The sequence below is a fragment of the Apteryx mantelli genome, chromosome 2 (genome assembly GCF_036417845.1).
Source record: "Apteryx mantelli isolate bAptMan1 chromosome 2, bAptMan1.hap1, whole genome shotgun sequence".
NCBI lineage: Eukaryota > Metazoa > Chordata > Aves > Apterygiformes > Apterygidae > Apteryx > Apteryx mantelli.
The window spans coordinates 163,511,026-163,525,822 of record NC_089979.1 but is presented as its reverse complement, the minus strand read 5'-3'; the positions used below and the strand labels follow the sequence as shown (position 1 = coordinate 163,525,822).

Sequence of the window (14,797 nt, the reverse complement as noted above, 5' to 3'; positions counted from 1 at the left end):
AAAAGTCAGCAAACACTTTCCTATTGTCTTTGCAGTGAATACCAAGCTCCTGAGCATTGTCTTTCCTATTTACCTTGCCCTGCTGCCTGCCTAGGGCACATCTGCAGTCTCCACTTACAGAAAACAACTTTTTCCTCTCTTTTCTTAAGAGAATAATCAAGAAGGCAGCTCTGCTACAGCATTCGAGGCTTTTGTACAGGTTTGTGAATAGACAAAAGAGGAGGTTAAACCCAGAAAGCGCAAAAAGTCCAGGGCTTGGCAGACAAGGGCCCTGAGCTCCCCTCCGCAGTGAAAAGCACCATCGCACCAGCACACTGTTTTGTTTTCACACTATTTTGTTTTCCATGTAGGCCCTCTACTCCGCTCAACCTGGCGCGGAGGGTCCTTGGGGAAAAGCCGGTGGGTCGTGCACTGGAAGCGGCCGAGGAGCCAGTCCTCATTTCCCCTGCAAATCAGACATCGGGAAAGGAAAGGAAAAAAAATGAAGAAGGAAGGTAAAAAATAAAGAAGGTTGGTCTTGCGAACGCTGAGCTGGAAAACCCCAGGTATCCCTTTTTCAGCCGCTGCATTATTAAGCGCTACCAAATAAGTCGCTTAAAATTAGTGACACCGCTAATGCTGCCATTCCGCTCATTTTCCGGGGGCCCAACGTGAGCCCCCCAAAACACTGGCGGCTGAGCCTCCCCGACCGCGAGCGAAGCTGTGGGCAGCTGGGTTTCCTGCCTGCGCCGGCAAAACCGGGGAAACGCGGGAGCCGGAGCAGGCAGAGAGCCGGCAGGTCACGCGCTGCAACTCCGCGCCGCCGCCGAGCGGATCCCGCTCGCGCAGGGGAGATAAAGCCCTTAGTGTTCCTCCGGCACTCCAATGCCCCCGTGGATAGCAAGAACCCTTGAAAAGCCCATAAAGGAAACAAATGCTTCCATATGTATTGAAGGCATTAGGTGGCAAGTAATAAACAACTGCAGACACTGCTGGCTGACTGGGAAGCAGGAAAAATGCCTTGGCCCCGTCTTTCTGGCACCCTGCATGTACGTTGTCAGGAGGAGAGGAATATCTGGGCGTGCAATTAAAGATTGTGCCATAAAGCCCAGACGACGAGGGATGAACCAAGACTGCTCTCGCAGGCTTGAGCATCACTGCCTCAATGCACTAGAAGGGCACAGGACACCAGCAGCACCTCTGATTACTGAAGGCAGGAGGGTGACTGCATTTTTTATGTTTTTTTCCTTTTCTTTTTTTTTTTTTTAGGTTTAACTTTCAAGTCTCCTCCGTTAGAAAGCTTACACTTGCACGAAGGCACCAAGCCTTTAGGAAATTCAAGTTGTAACTCCATTTTTTCTTATTTGCCTGTCATCCAGCCACCTGAGTACCGAGGTTTCCTTCTACATTTTGCAAGGCTTTAGGAGACTTCCACGTAGCAGACCAACTCCAGTAATCTTCCGCATGTCCTCCCTTTCCCACAGACCACTGCAAAAGAGACACCCAGTGATTTCTGCAGCGCTCTAGTAGCCTATTTCTTAAGTATCCGCTTCCCTTCCCTGCCGTTTTTTGCTATGTGACCCCCTGCTTTTAGTTATTATGGCTGCAGAGCTGTTCTCTGCGTAGAACTGTATCAAACTATTTCCTGAAGACCAGCTCAATTATATGCATAACTTCCTTCCTTCAGCCACTCAGAGGAAGTAGCAAAACAATCATATGTGTTTGACATTATTACTCGTTTATGAATCCATGCCAAGCCTCCCTTTCTGTGCTATCACTGACATGCCTCTATGGGAAGAATAGAAAAGGCCCTCTTAGATCATAAGGCCTGGGAGTCTTCAGTACTTTATTCCTTTTGGGGAAGAAAAGCTTTAGCTGAAATGTCTCATGCAAGGTCTCCGCTGGGAAGCACTTGGTTTGTTTTTTGGGGTTTGTTTTATTTTAACTTCAAAGAGAAAAGCAGCTATTTAAGTTATCCAAATGAAGAAAGATGTTTCAACAAGTTAAGCAATGTTTCCAGATGCTTTCTCTTGAAATCAGATAACAAGCTGTTTGGATTTAACAGCATCAGTATCCGAGCCTTCAGTAAAAAACACATCCTTCGCTAAATCTGTTGGTTAAGAAATCAGCTTAATGAGCGAAAACAGCCTGCTCCACATCTGCAATTCATTATCCCTGTCTTTGAGTTGGTGTGCGCTCAGGGCAGCTATCCAGGTACACATGACATGTTATACTCAGCAAATATTAAAAATGATACAGTGGGACAGAATGACACATTTTTCTATGGCAGCGAGTGCACATTCTGTAGCAGTTCACGTGCTCTTCGAGGGACCGTGAACGCGACCTCTCCAGCGGGGCTGCGTAAATAAAGCAAGAGCAGGCGGCTGGTTTTTAAATAGTACCTTTTTCATATAGCCTTAAATGTACACATGCCACGTTCTCGTTCCCTTAAGATAAAGAACAGAGTAGGGAACCATAACCCTAAATACCCCAACTGTTGCACTGCTGCGTTCGCAACCTTCCAGTGACGAAGACGTAGCACTTGGCAGGTCGCACTAAGCGCTGCCTGCGCTGAGAGCTGCCAGGAGCTGTAGGAATAGGACATGTCCTTCACGCAGGGGACACCTTGGCAGAGAGCTATAGGTGCATCTCCCAAGGCTGCTCCCCGGAGGACAGCATCCTGTGCGAGGGTGCCGATGCAGCGCCGTTCGTCGAAATGCCACATTTTTAAGCCATTTTTTGCCGTCCACCTTGCGATCAGACCATAGTGCCCGCGTGACAGATCGAAGAGGACACTCAAGGGAAAAAAGACTCAATTTAAACAGCCTTTATTTAATTAAAGCTAGCCTTTATTTCAAACGTTGCTTCCCGCACTTGCACTGTTTGTTAATCCTCAGAAGATCTTTTAGAGTCGCCCTGTGACTGTGCCTTGGAAGAACGAGGCTACAGGATAATGGATGCTCAACCCCAGCGCCGCAAAAAGGCTTGCGAGGGGTCCTGAAAACTTTTTACTATTGTAACGGAGAACGCGGTATGACAAAGATTAAGAACCACTACATCACTGCACAGAGGCACTCAGTTACAACACAAGTGTCGCTGTACACGAGAGCAGCCACTAAAAGGAGAAATCTGTTTACAGTAAACACTTCTGCTTGGAAGTAGGAAACGAGAGTGACCTTCTGTTCTCACAAGGATCAGCGTTAAGATGACTAATGGGCCAAGAAGGATGGCTTTATCAAGAAAGAATACAAATTTAACTATATTTAGAACTTTACTACGCAACTGGCAAGGGAATAGGTGTGGTGGGAAAGTAACCCCAGGACTAAGAATAGAAGGAAGATGTGGAAGTATTCACAAGCTAAGACAACGGGGATAAAACCTAGGAGAGCATACAACGACTAGGAGATAAAACTTGCCTTGGGATCCCAGACAAATCTGGTCCCAGTTTAAGCACCGTGGTTTCAGTTGATTTGGAGAAGCCTTAACTTGGGATGGTTTTCTCACTTCTGGAGCAGTCTTTCTGAAGTAGCAGAAACCTGATGTCCTAAAACTGTTGGAATCTCAATAGATAAAAGAGCTACGAAAACGTGCAGCTGGGACTAGTGCTGTGCTTGTACAAAGGTGAGATGACCCTATTTTGGTATTATACCAAGGCAAACCCTTGAATTTTATGTTCTCCTTATTCACAGTTTGTTTTGTTTTGTTTTAAACAAAAACTGTGATCTAGTCCAGAACTACTGAACATTGCCTTTTAGGAGGGATATTTTCTTTAGCTGTAGTTTTCTTCCCCCCTGCAGAATCACATCAAGTGGAATGAGAAAAGACTAGTTTATTTTCTCAGATATTTAATGAGGCTGGAGCCTTCATATTGCAAAACCTGTCTCCTTTTCAGCTAGCTACAGGCAGCGACACCCAAACATGCATTTGCTTTTGCTGCCCCACTCCTTCTCCCTACTCCTGTCTCTTAACTCAGCCAAAGAGCAGTGAAACTTTTGCAACATCACAAGTGCCAGAATATCTCAACCTCTAAACACCCCCAGATATCTCTGCTTTTCTAAAGAGCTCCAAATGATTCCAAGTTTTCCTTTGTATCGCCAAATGCTCTTGGAAGAACATATTGCTCTTCATTTGATGGTACAGGACACGTTTTTCAAAGTATGCCAGAATTATCAAAGCTTTGCAAAGGGGAAAAAAATACCCACAACAAAAAAAACTAAAAGTGCCTTTTGTGGCTTCTGTTTAGAAAGTAAAGGCAGATAAGTGACAATTCTGAGAGCTACATTAGCAGCAGAAGTAATTACAGGGGATGAATGGGCCAATTGACTTGGACTTGCTTTCTTTTTCTCTATGCAAAATCAGGGGCCTTTGCACTCAAAGGAACAATTTACGCTCGCATTCAGAGAAACCAGTTAGGCTATTACCTGTCATAACAGTTGAAGTCATCTAACCAGCAGCCTTTCTTCACCAGCTCAATGGAGCCCGAATTGTTCCTCCAAGAGGCGTAGCAGTGGAGCCGCTTGTCCTTCTCCCCTTCGCAGCGCTCCACGCCGCTCTGGTTCGTCTTTTCCAGCTCCCAGTTGGCATTGTAGTAGATGCATTCCCTCGTCTCCGCTTCCCCATGTCCTGGTCCTGAAGCAAAATGCAAATCCAAAACACGTTCGGGCAAAATCAGAAACAGATCCCAGGAGACACGTTTCCACGTGGCTGTATTTTTTGTACACGTTAATGTCATTTGTCTTTCTAAGAACTAACCACCCTGCGAACTTCAGCACTGTCTGGAGGGTTATCCTCCTTGTGCAGGTGTGAAATGGGGAACAGAGAGGTCAGATTTGCCTGAGTTCACACTTGGAGCTTGTGGTGAAGCCAAGAATCAGACCGAGGTCTCCCAGGTCTCCTCTGGCCAGTGCTACAACCACAGCACCCTAATAGGAGGATGTAAAGGCAACCCAGGATATTTTTAAACACAGAAACCATGCTTAGAAAGTCTACCTCCCTAAGGTGCAATTTGCCACTTGCTGAGCTGTCACACAACACAGTCATGCCTTCTCTCACTACCACCATCTGAGGAAATACCATCTAAAATAAATGGTTTCTTAGGTGGGCAGGGCGTAACTGAGAATCCCTAACAGTCATCCTGCAGCGGAGGGCCAGACCGAAGCCAATTCCTCATTCAGATCCCATTTCAGGCCTGTTTTGGTAAGTCTTCCTATTGTGAATCCCATGTTTTCACTTGTGGTCCACATGGCTCACGCTGCCTCTCCACACAAGTGAGACTTTCACCAAAAGCAACTCTGTTCCCCTTTGCCCCTCGTTGGACAAGCACTATCTTCCAAACAACTGTGGCCACCACAAAGTGACACTCAGCACCACAAAGGAACCTCTACCTGCGCTGGCTTTAGCCCAGCTAAGAGCCTTGCATCAAAGAACTGAGAAGGTCTTACTGCCCACAAAGTGGAAAAATTTCGACATAGCCATCATACCCCACAGAACAGAAATACAATTATAGATATACAGAACAAAAAAGGAGTCAAGTAAGGGAACTCATGTCTGCAGGTTATCTGTTCTGTATTCTCTTAAGCCTTTGAAATCCCTTTTTCATTTGGAAATGTTCTGTTTCATGGCATTTTGAAGATGAGTTTAAAAAGGGCAATGGGAAGAGGAAAGGAACCAAACACAACAGAGACAAGGATACCCCAGAAATAGTACCACAAAGCTAGTGACCATAAATTCTAGGATGCCCTGCAGCCACCTCACTTCGGGATCACCCGACCTAAGGCAAGGTCAGACCTGGCCATTATTTTGATGGATTGCAATCAAGGAAAACGTAGGTATCCTAATAAAATGTGTTGACAATTGTGTAGAAAACATGAATTGGTCCTGCAGGATGGTGAAATGAAAGCACTGTGCTCCCAGAATAGCTAGACCTTTGAAAAATGCAGAGCTAAGTATCTGGCTGTTGAAAATTTTGCAGTGCTTTCACGACTCTGCCTTCTCTGAAGTAAATGCAACCTTTAATGTTGAGCTTAAGGCAGGCAGGCAGGGCCACAACTAGATGATCTAAATGCAACCGGGTCTGTGATTCCTGGCCAGCATGGCAAGCCAGACACTTCTAAAAGGTCTCTAAAAGGTGATTCAATGTGGTCTTTGCAAGGCACTGAGCACAACATAGCTCACAGCCAGAGGAGGAAACACCGAGCCCAGAAATAGGCATGAACTCCAAGCCCTGAATACAGCCTGTGATTACTGTACCTGAGCACCTATCTAGCAACGATGCAAGCATACGCACAATATCCAACTGGAGAAGCAAGTATTATTCCCAATTGACAGAGGAAGAGCTGGAGCACAAAGATTAAACACCTTGACCAAAGTCCAAAGGACGTCAGGGAGGGAAGCTGAACTCCATTTGCCCAAATCCCAGCTAGAGCACCAGCCTGACCTCCCTTCCCACAGCCTGCAACTCCTTGAAATGGTTAAGTCTCCAAACTGGTTTCCAGCAGTAGGATTTGCCTCCAATTCTGCAGTGCACATAAGGGTGCAGAGCGCTCTGGAGACTGCATTTGAGCTAGCGATTGCATTTAAGGCATTGAATTTAGCCCAGGCTATAGCAGGAAATCAGCCTTCTGCTGACAACAGGTGGCGAGTAATGAGCGCCGATGACCTGGTCCAGAGCAAAAGCTGAACTGCGAGAGCATCAGGAGAAACCACCGTTTCTGGCACAGCGCTGGGTCTAATCTGCCCAACCTGCTCCTGGTACCTGACACCTGCGATCAGCGATGGCTAATTTTCATGGTATGGAGCAAACCCAACAGACCAAAAAGATCTCTTTGCATTTTTAAGAGGCATTCAGTTCTTCAATAACTCTTGCTCTGGCAGACTGTTTCATCTGCATCGTGGGAGAGATTTAAAGGGGGAGGGGGAAGAGAAAATCATAAAGCTGACTTCTGAAACGGGGAATTATATTCCGAGCACACACGAACGAGGGCTCAATTTCAATAGCACCTGCAGGTTTTATCGGCACTTGCAAAGCTCCATCGGAGTTTTCCTCTGACAAGTTGCTTACTATAATAAAAACAACCTACCAATATCCCTTAACACAGAACAGTGTCAATATTGACACTCCTTGTTAAAGCCTTGATATTTGCTCTGTTGATACTTGCACCATACTTTGTTAGAGCGGATTAAGCATTTTTGCTAAATACCAGTTAAATCAGCAGGCAACAGAAGGTGCATTACCTCGTGTGCAGGGAGTGTGATATCATTTTATTTTATAAAGTAATGAGTAAATACCTTAGTTTCATCGCAGTATTTAATGTGGATACTGGCTGATAGCTAATACTCAGTATCACTTTCTGGTCTTTTCCTTAAAATACATGCTGTAACATTTCCATCACCTTAAACCCAGAGAGAGCTTTATCCCACATCTGCACTAGATGGAAATTTCCTCTCCCTTCCCCAACCCGAATCTCCTAGAAAGCGGGCTGGTTTAATGAACCGTTTGCCTGGGAAGCAGCCCCAAAATCTAATCCTGGCTCAGATAACTCTGGCTGTAACCTCGGGCAATATTGCGCAGCCTCCGTTTCCTCCACCTGCACAGCAGGCCAATGCCCACAGATTGCAATGCAGTGCACGGAGCTGCTCCGAGGTTTAATGTTTCCACTGTGCTTTGAAAAGAGTGTGTTAAAAAAAATGCTAAGCAGGAGTTGCATCGGCTCTGGGACCAGCAAACAGCGTGTACTCGAGTCTGCTAAATCCTGTACCGAGCCCAGGCTCCCTTCCCCCAAGACAGTTGTCTTTTCTGGAACAAGTTTCAGATTAAGAATAAGATCTGCTTGCAAACACACAAACCTAACTGCAAACAGCAAACGCGCCAAGAGAAAGGCCCTTCGCAGCTTTTCGGCTCTCAAAGTTTAGACGAGTTCAGTAAAAACCACATAGAAAGTTTTAGATGGATGAATATGCATTTTTCCTAAAACAGCTTTTAAGGATGCCTGCCTTAAGGAGACACTTAAAAACCCTGTCTGCTTGCTACCTGCTTTTAGATCTTCTTAAAAAGCCATTTGGTAAGCATCCTAACCCTGCTGCGGGCCTCCCGCCTGCAAGAAACCCTTTGGTTTGTGCCCAAGATGGTCTCAGCAGGAAGGGGCACAGCTCCAGGAATGGGTGTTAATTTACCTGCTGCTTCAGCTCATCAAGAAACACTTGCGCCTTGTTCTGTAAGGGATCACGCAGAGACCAAAGTTTGCAGCTCGCTACCTCATCTGCATTTGCTGCAGTTAAAAAACCCTGACCTGAATGGAGGGTGGGGGGAATTAGCAGGTTTTTGTCCCTCTGAGAGAGAAAGGTGGGGCTGCGGTGGCTACCAGGAGGAAAACTGCCCTCTGCTCCTCCATCTTCCTAAGGCATTTACTTTACCCCGTCCCATCTCCTCTCCCCCACTGGGGTGGTGGGTACGTAAGTGCCGGTTCCCCCAAGGATCCAAGCGATGTAAGGCCTGTAAAGGGCTTCAAAATGCCATAGATCAACCATGCCCCACCTCCGATTTCAAGCTGCAAGCAAAATCATAGGGTATTGCCCCAAAACAGGTGCAAAAAGCCCTTTGCTCCTTCCCCACGCACGCCTGAAGCACATCTGTAGGTTCAGTTCTCCTCCTGACAAGGGGTTGAGACCCTCAGGCCATGCTTTTATGCCCACTTTAAGCCAGTACAAGCTGGCATTGATGCTGAAATCAGCAGTTCCCCTCCTGTCTCCTGGCTCTTTCCTGTCCCCATGACTGAGCATTTGTACCACATTAATGTGAACTTAGATGGTGTCCCTTGATGCACAGCAACACAACACAGCCACACTGAGCAGCAATGCTCCCAGGTCTCATTCGTTCAGTGACATTGCCTGCTAAGGACGCCCTGATCACAGGGGGTTGCAAGTAAGTGCACCACAGCCCCAGTGCAAAACCCTGAAGGACTTACTTGGCTTTTGGCAGGGAGTCAAAAGGACTTGGGTGTAACAAGAGCTAAAACATTTGTTAAACAAGTGCTTGAAGATCTCTGTTGGAACGTGGCCTAATTCCTCAGTGCCCCGATCCTCCTCCCACCTAACCCTACTCCAGAAGCCACAAAGCAAAAGTCTGAACATGCCATTTCCTACCCAGCAGGAACTCCAACTAGAATTGGGCAAAGGGTACAAAGTGCAGGGGGGATTCACTGTCCCCCTCCATACGTGCGCACGGGGACATTTTGCAGGGGGGAGATGTCTAAACCACGGCTGGGCAATTGCCTACAAAAAATCCTGCAGGTGGAAACGCCTCGCTGCATGCACAGCGCTTTGCAGAAAGAGCCGAGCAAGCAAATGCAGGGTGCACCAAGCTGCCATGGGGCAGGAGCTCAGCAGCCTCCGACTCCAGAGCTGCATCATGGTACCAAAGTCAACTCTGCCCATGGAAAAGAGCCTCGTGGCAGCTCCCAGGCAAAGCCAGTTTTTAGCAAATGAGGATAAACTGCAAACATTTTAACACCATGACCCAAAAATACTCGTTTAAGGAACAAAGTCTGAACCCCTGTTTGAAATCGAAGTTTATGGAAGGGTTAGGTCTGCGCTAGATGCTCTGTTTTTGGTGTCCCACCTTATCAACCCAGCACTTGGGCATCACCGTGTGGCTTCTTCAACAGGTTCCTCACACAAAAGCCACACACATGCACTCTTATATCAAACACCATCAGGTCCCCAAAAATTCCAAGCGCCCTGAAATCATGAAGACAGTAGGAGATAAGAATACCCACCATCTGGCATTTCTGCGGCGGAAACCAATGCTTCAAACTCAACACCAGAAAACCATCATCAGATCAATTTTCTGCCCTAAATGACTGCAGTATCATAAGTTTTTTTGCCAAGCGAGACCCTCAGCACCCATCCGAGCCACGTAAGGACTGGAAGAGCAGCCGAAATGCAGCGCTGCACTGGAAGACCTCTCCTGTACATGGAGCTATGAGGCACAGAGGGAGTAATTAAAAAGGGTCCTCCTGGACTGAAGGACTTCAACCCGCTGAAGCACGGGCCCTCGCTGTTGAGCCGAGACTAAAACTCTGCTCTCCTAATCTGGAGCCGCCGACAGATCGCGGAGGCCGTGTCATTACCCACGAGCTGCTAAATTACAGGCAAGAGCCGACATAGCAACTCCGGATCTAGGTGTTACCAGTTGCTGGACTCTTCCCTCGTAATTAGATATGGAGGGAATATCTTCCCCAAGGCTGAAGCCTACTATAAAGCTTAGCTCTTTTTCGCTGCCGTTCCCCTTTTTTTTAAAAAAAACTAAAATGAAAATATATACAGAAAGATGGGATGTGTCAAAATAGTCTGCCTAAACACGGAGTGATTTACCAGACAGTCTGTTTGCCTGACTGTCAAAACCACCGGGCTTTATACATGAAGCTGTGTACGCAACCCAAGTTATTTGCAAACAGGGAGCTATGTCCCTATATAGCTATTTGTACGCGTAATTTTATAATACAAAATGACAGAGATTGTACACCGAATTGGGGTAATTGCCCTCTAATTTGGAGGGTAATTGCATGTACCAATTAAGCAACTGCGTATGCATTTTCGCATGTGTGATGATGATGAAAGTCAGGCCTTTTGTTTGAGCTTTTGTTTTCTTTTAGCTATTTATTTATTTTAAAGAAACATCCGCCTCAGAACGGGGAGCCGCCGGGAGAGGAGAAAGCCCGAGGGGGTTCAGCGGAACGCCTGCATTTTGGCGAGGGGGAAGCTGTCCGGTGGGGGGACTGTGACCAAAGCATGTGCCTTGCACACCGGGAGGCAATCATGCAGGGAGAGAGCGAAGGGCAAAGAGGGCTGCTGCCCTTTTGGCTCCCCCAGCCCTCCCTCTCCCAGGCACCGGCCCAAAAGTTACGTGCAAGATTGCAAAATTGAAGAAATTCAAGTAGTTGTTGCTAGGATCATAAAATCGAAGCCGAGTGAGGCTTGCAACTGGGCAAGTTTGGAAAGCGTTGCTCTGGAGAGACCACCCAGCTGGAGCTCGGCAGAGCCTACAGTGAGCCCCCAATTATAAGTGTTTCTCCAGCGCTTATTCCCCAAGCAGAGTGATTTCATTCCTGGTGTACTTAAATAATAGGTCTAAATATGCTTTTAGGCAAAGCATCAACCTAGCGATGACATCTGTGGTTAAGTACATAACTGCGTACATGAGGATTTAAAGATTCGGTGCTTATTTCCCCCACTCCTTCACAAAGCTTTGGCATGGCAGAGCCTCCATGTACTGGGAACAAACCACCTCTACTCTGTAAAGCAGATTTCGCAGACCAGGACTTTGGGCCACCCCATCATCTTTGGGGAGTCTTGGGAAGACAGAGGATGTCCATGCCAATGGACATTGCCCAGACATGGACCTAACCAAAGAAACCAAGCTTTGGCTGGCTGGGTGGAGGAGATGTTCAAGCAGGCAGAGGAGATCTTCAAGCGGAGGAAAGGGCATTGTCCCGGCTAATTAAAAAACCTGTCCAAACTAGTTCAAAATGTTTTGGCTCTTCAGGTCGGTAAGATCAGGTAAAACCTGCTGATTACAGCGCCAAGAATGCCAACAGTGTAATGTCAAGGGAGGAGATTACCTTGAATTTTGTTTTCTGTCAATACATTTGGCATATCCCCTGATAAAAGAGCTTGAAGTTTTCTAGTCAATCAATGGCTGTTAATCTATTATTTCAGCATAGATTGCCATGGTAACCTAAAATGATGCCATTGACAACCAGTCTCAAAAGGACAGGAGGCTTTAAGTCATTTTCTTTTAAAATTAAAAAAGGAACTTTAATATTAAGAAATACATCCTCCCTGCTCACCAGGGATGACAACTCAGGGCTTCTATATTCACACCATGATTCAGACTTCACAGCTTCCACGGACATCTGTGTAGCAATCCCCCCCCCTCCCCCAATATATATATCCTTTTTAACTTGGGCTTAAGTCAGTTAAAGATAACAAGCAAATTATTCAAAAGGATTAGGTCTTTATTACAATTTCCCCCCCCAGACTGCTAGTAAAATCAGTTTTGTCAAATACAGGGAGCTGGCTTTAAGAGTCATTACTACCAATTTGGGGAAAGGACACCATAAAGTTTTAATTCCTCTGAATAATTTCCGTGATATTTTAAGCTGAATGGGGTTGGTAGAACAAGGAACCCGAGAAGGACGTGGAGCAGCTTCTTAAAAGTCCATAAAACTCGGCTGACGCCTGTTTCTGGAAGACAGAGCTGAGCAAGATGACAGTATTATTTGATTTACTGAAATACTGAGGGTACATACATACACACACACACACGCGATGAGATTAATCTCTTGGCCCAAAGGGTAGGATCACTCAGGAAAAGGTTTAGTAAATCATTGTTTTGTCTAGGCAGGCTGATCCAAGAAGGTTTAGCCAGGTCACGGGCTGGACTAGTGTGCAGCAGGACCGAAATGTTGCCAGTAGTTAATCAGTCTCTGGAAGCAGGGCGTTTTTTGCTTGAACTCAGCCAGTCATTTCTATATTTTATTTAAAGAAGAGATTTTTTTAGTTAGCCATTAGAAAAATCCTATTTTGTATCGTCTCAGTTAAGGACAAAGCCAAAATGTAATTAGATTTCTCCTGTCGCAGCGCTAACTGTATCTGTCTCCCCCCAAAAAAGGTTTTAGTTCTTTAATAAAACCATCAGGGAGATCAATCAAAAGCATTTAATGCTGTGGAGCTTCTGCAGTTCATGTTTAAATGCACTTTGGGTCACAAACGAGGCAATTTGGACAGCAAAGCTCAAACTGGATTAGTAATAACACAAAAAAAAAAAAACATAATTTTTTTTTTTTAAATAGATGCAGATACACACATACTCCTCCGCTACACCCAAGAGGATAAAAACAAAATCAAGGCAACCTCAACGAATACAAAGTTACACCTCAAAAAAAGGCACCGCCACCGAGTTCCTGCCTGCGTACAACGCGGGGTGGAGGAGAACGTGTGAAGCGTGGCGGACTCCAGCCTGCACGTCTAGACTTCACAAGATCTCAAGCTGCTATTTATCACCGTGTTGCCATCCTAAAGGCTACAAGCTCATGCAGGACTTCTGCCACAAGTGTAACAGGCAAATGCCAACCATTCCTCCATTAACCTTGCTCATTAGGAGACACCTCGTCAGTGCCTATGTACCACTAAATCAAGGAGTTGCCCCACTTGATAAATCATTTCCGTAGAGGGTTCTCCCCCCTACAGACCACCATTTTTCAAACAAGCATATTTTATGGCCAAAATGGCTTTTGTACATCATAGCGAGCAGGGGGGAAAGTTATTTGGTATTTCTCTCAAATTTTAAACGTACATTTATAATGGCATTAAGCAGACCATTTATTTGGCTTTTAATAGCAACTGCTGCTCTGTGGCATGAAAAAGGACCCTCCTGGGCTAAGCACTGTGCAAATAAGCTACCAAGAAGATTGCCCCAACCCCCAAAACTTTTCAACATAAGTGAAAGAAAATATTAGAGTTTAATGACAAGATTTATTTAAGATATTTCCAACTACACTTCTAAAAATCAAAAGAGAGGGCAGATTTTCATCAGATGTCACAAATCACTAAGTAAAATATACAGAAAATTCTGAAATGACATTTAAAACAATCATTTGTTCTCTCTCATTCTCCTTGCTAGCCAGCATGAGGTCTCAAAAGACCATGGGAGGAGGAAGCAAAATTGTGCATATTTGTACTCTTTTCAAAAAAAAAAAAATCCTGCACACACGCTGAAGTTTTGAAGAGGTTTCAATGCAAGCCTGTGAAAGAAATTTCCTTCTAGGCAAAGAGATGAGGATACAGAAGCATCTCCTCATGGAGCACAGAGATTTAAGTAATAGTGATAACCACTCGCTGATACCTTTCCCAGCCCTTTTGCATGTACCTACCATGGTCCACCCCCTCCCTCATCGCCCACGCTGCTGCCACCAGCAGCGTCACCTTTTCAGAGCTCCTTATTCCTAAGGTCTTCTCCAGGGAGACACCGGTGTTGTGTGTCTAATACACCTTTACACCCATGTGTCTAATGCACCTATAACAATGCAGAACAAGTGTACCTGGCAAGCCACAGAAAGCTTTGGTATCCAAACAGCAGCTCCGCAATTCATAATCTATACGTGGTCCTCTGAGATTTATCAGCAGGGACATTTCACATATGCTTTAAAATGTGCTGAGTCTACTAAGATTGGGCCCCAAGTGCTTTTCTATTGATTCTGCTTGACATTTCCAAATACCACAATTCCAAATTTAATTCACTGGTAATTGGAAAAACTGTAATGCATGTAAATGGACAAGAAGATGTTGGAAGTCCAAAAGGTCAGGCATCAGGAAAGCATGCCCCCAAGAACTAAATGATGTTTGTTTGTCTTCTTGTCACCCTCTTCCCACAGAATAATCAAAGCTCAGAGTTGGGCAGTTTTTGTGGCAGGACAGAAAAGAAAGGAAATAAAACAGCACAATCTCTCTAAACTGTCAGGACAGTGTGCAAAAGACTGTTTTAAACTCCACCATAGATGAAAATCCAAATATATCAGAGAGATTATTCTCTTTCCCACTTGCTCATGTAGTCTGCTGATAAACTCATGGAAAAAATTGTTTTATAACTCTTTGGTGACTAGAAGAGTCTTTCTACTCAAAAACTACATTTCTAAGAGTACCTTTCTACTACTTTGCAACTATATAGGTATTCAGCTTTTTCTTGACAGCAGCCGAAGGGCAGGGAATGGTAAAGAGAAAAAAAAAAAAAAATTACCAGATCTTCCCCTTTCCAGTATAC

General features: G+C 45.4%; 1 protein-coding gene across 2 annotated transcripts in view; it reads right to left on the bottom strand.

Annotated features, from left to right (window-relative positions):
• Positions 1-14,797, bottom strand: part of ACVR2B (activin A receptor type 2B) — a 98,268-nt gene that overhangs the window by 16,538 nt on the left and 66,933 nt on the right. For both annotated transcript variants that reach the window (XM_067292531.1, XM_067292532.1), the window contains exon 2: positions 4,401-4,608. In XM_067292531.1, the coding sequence (XP_067148632.1) occupies positions 4,401-4,608 (208 nt within the window). The remainder of the gene's footprint in view (positions 1-4,400; positions 4,609-14,797) is intronic.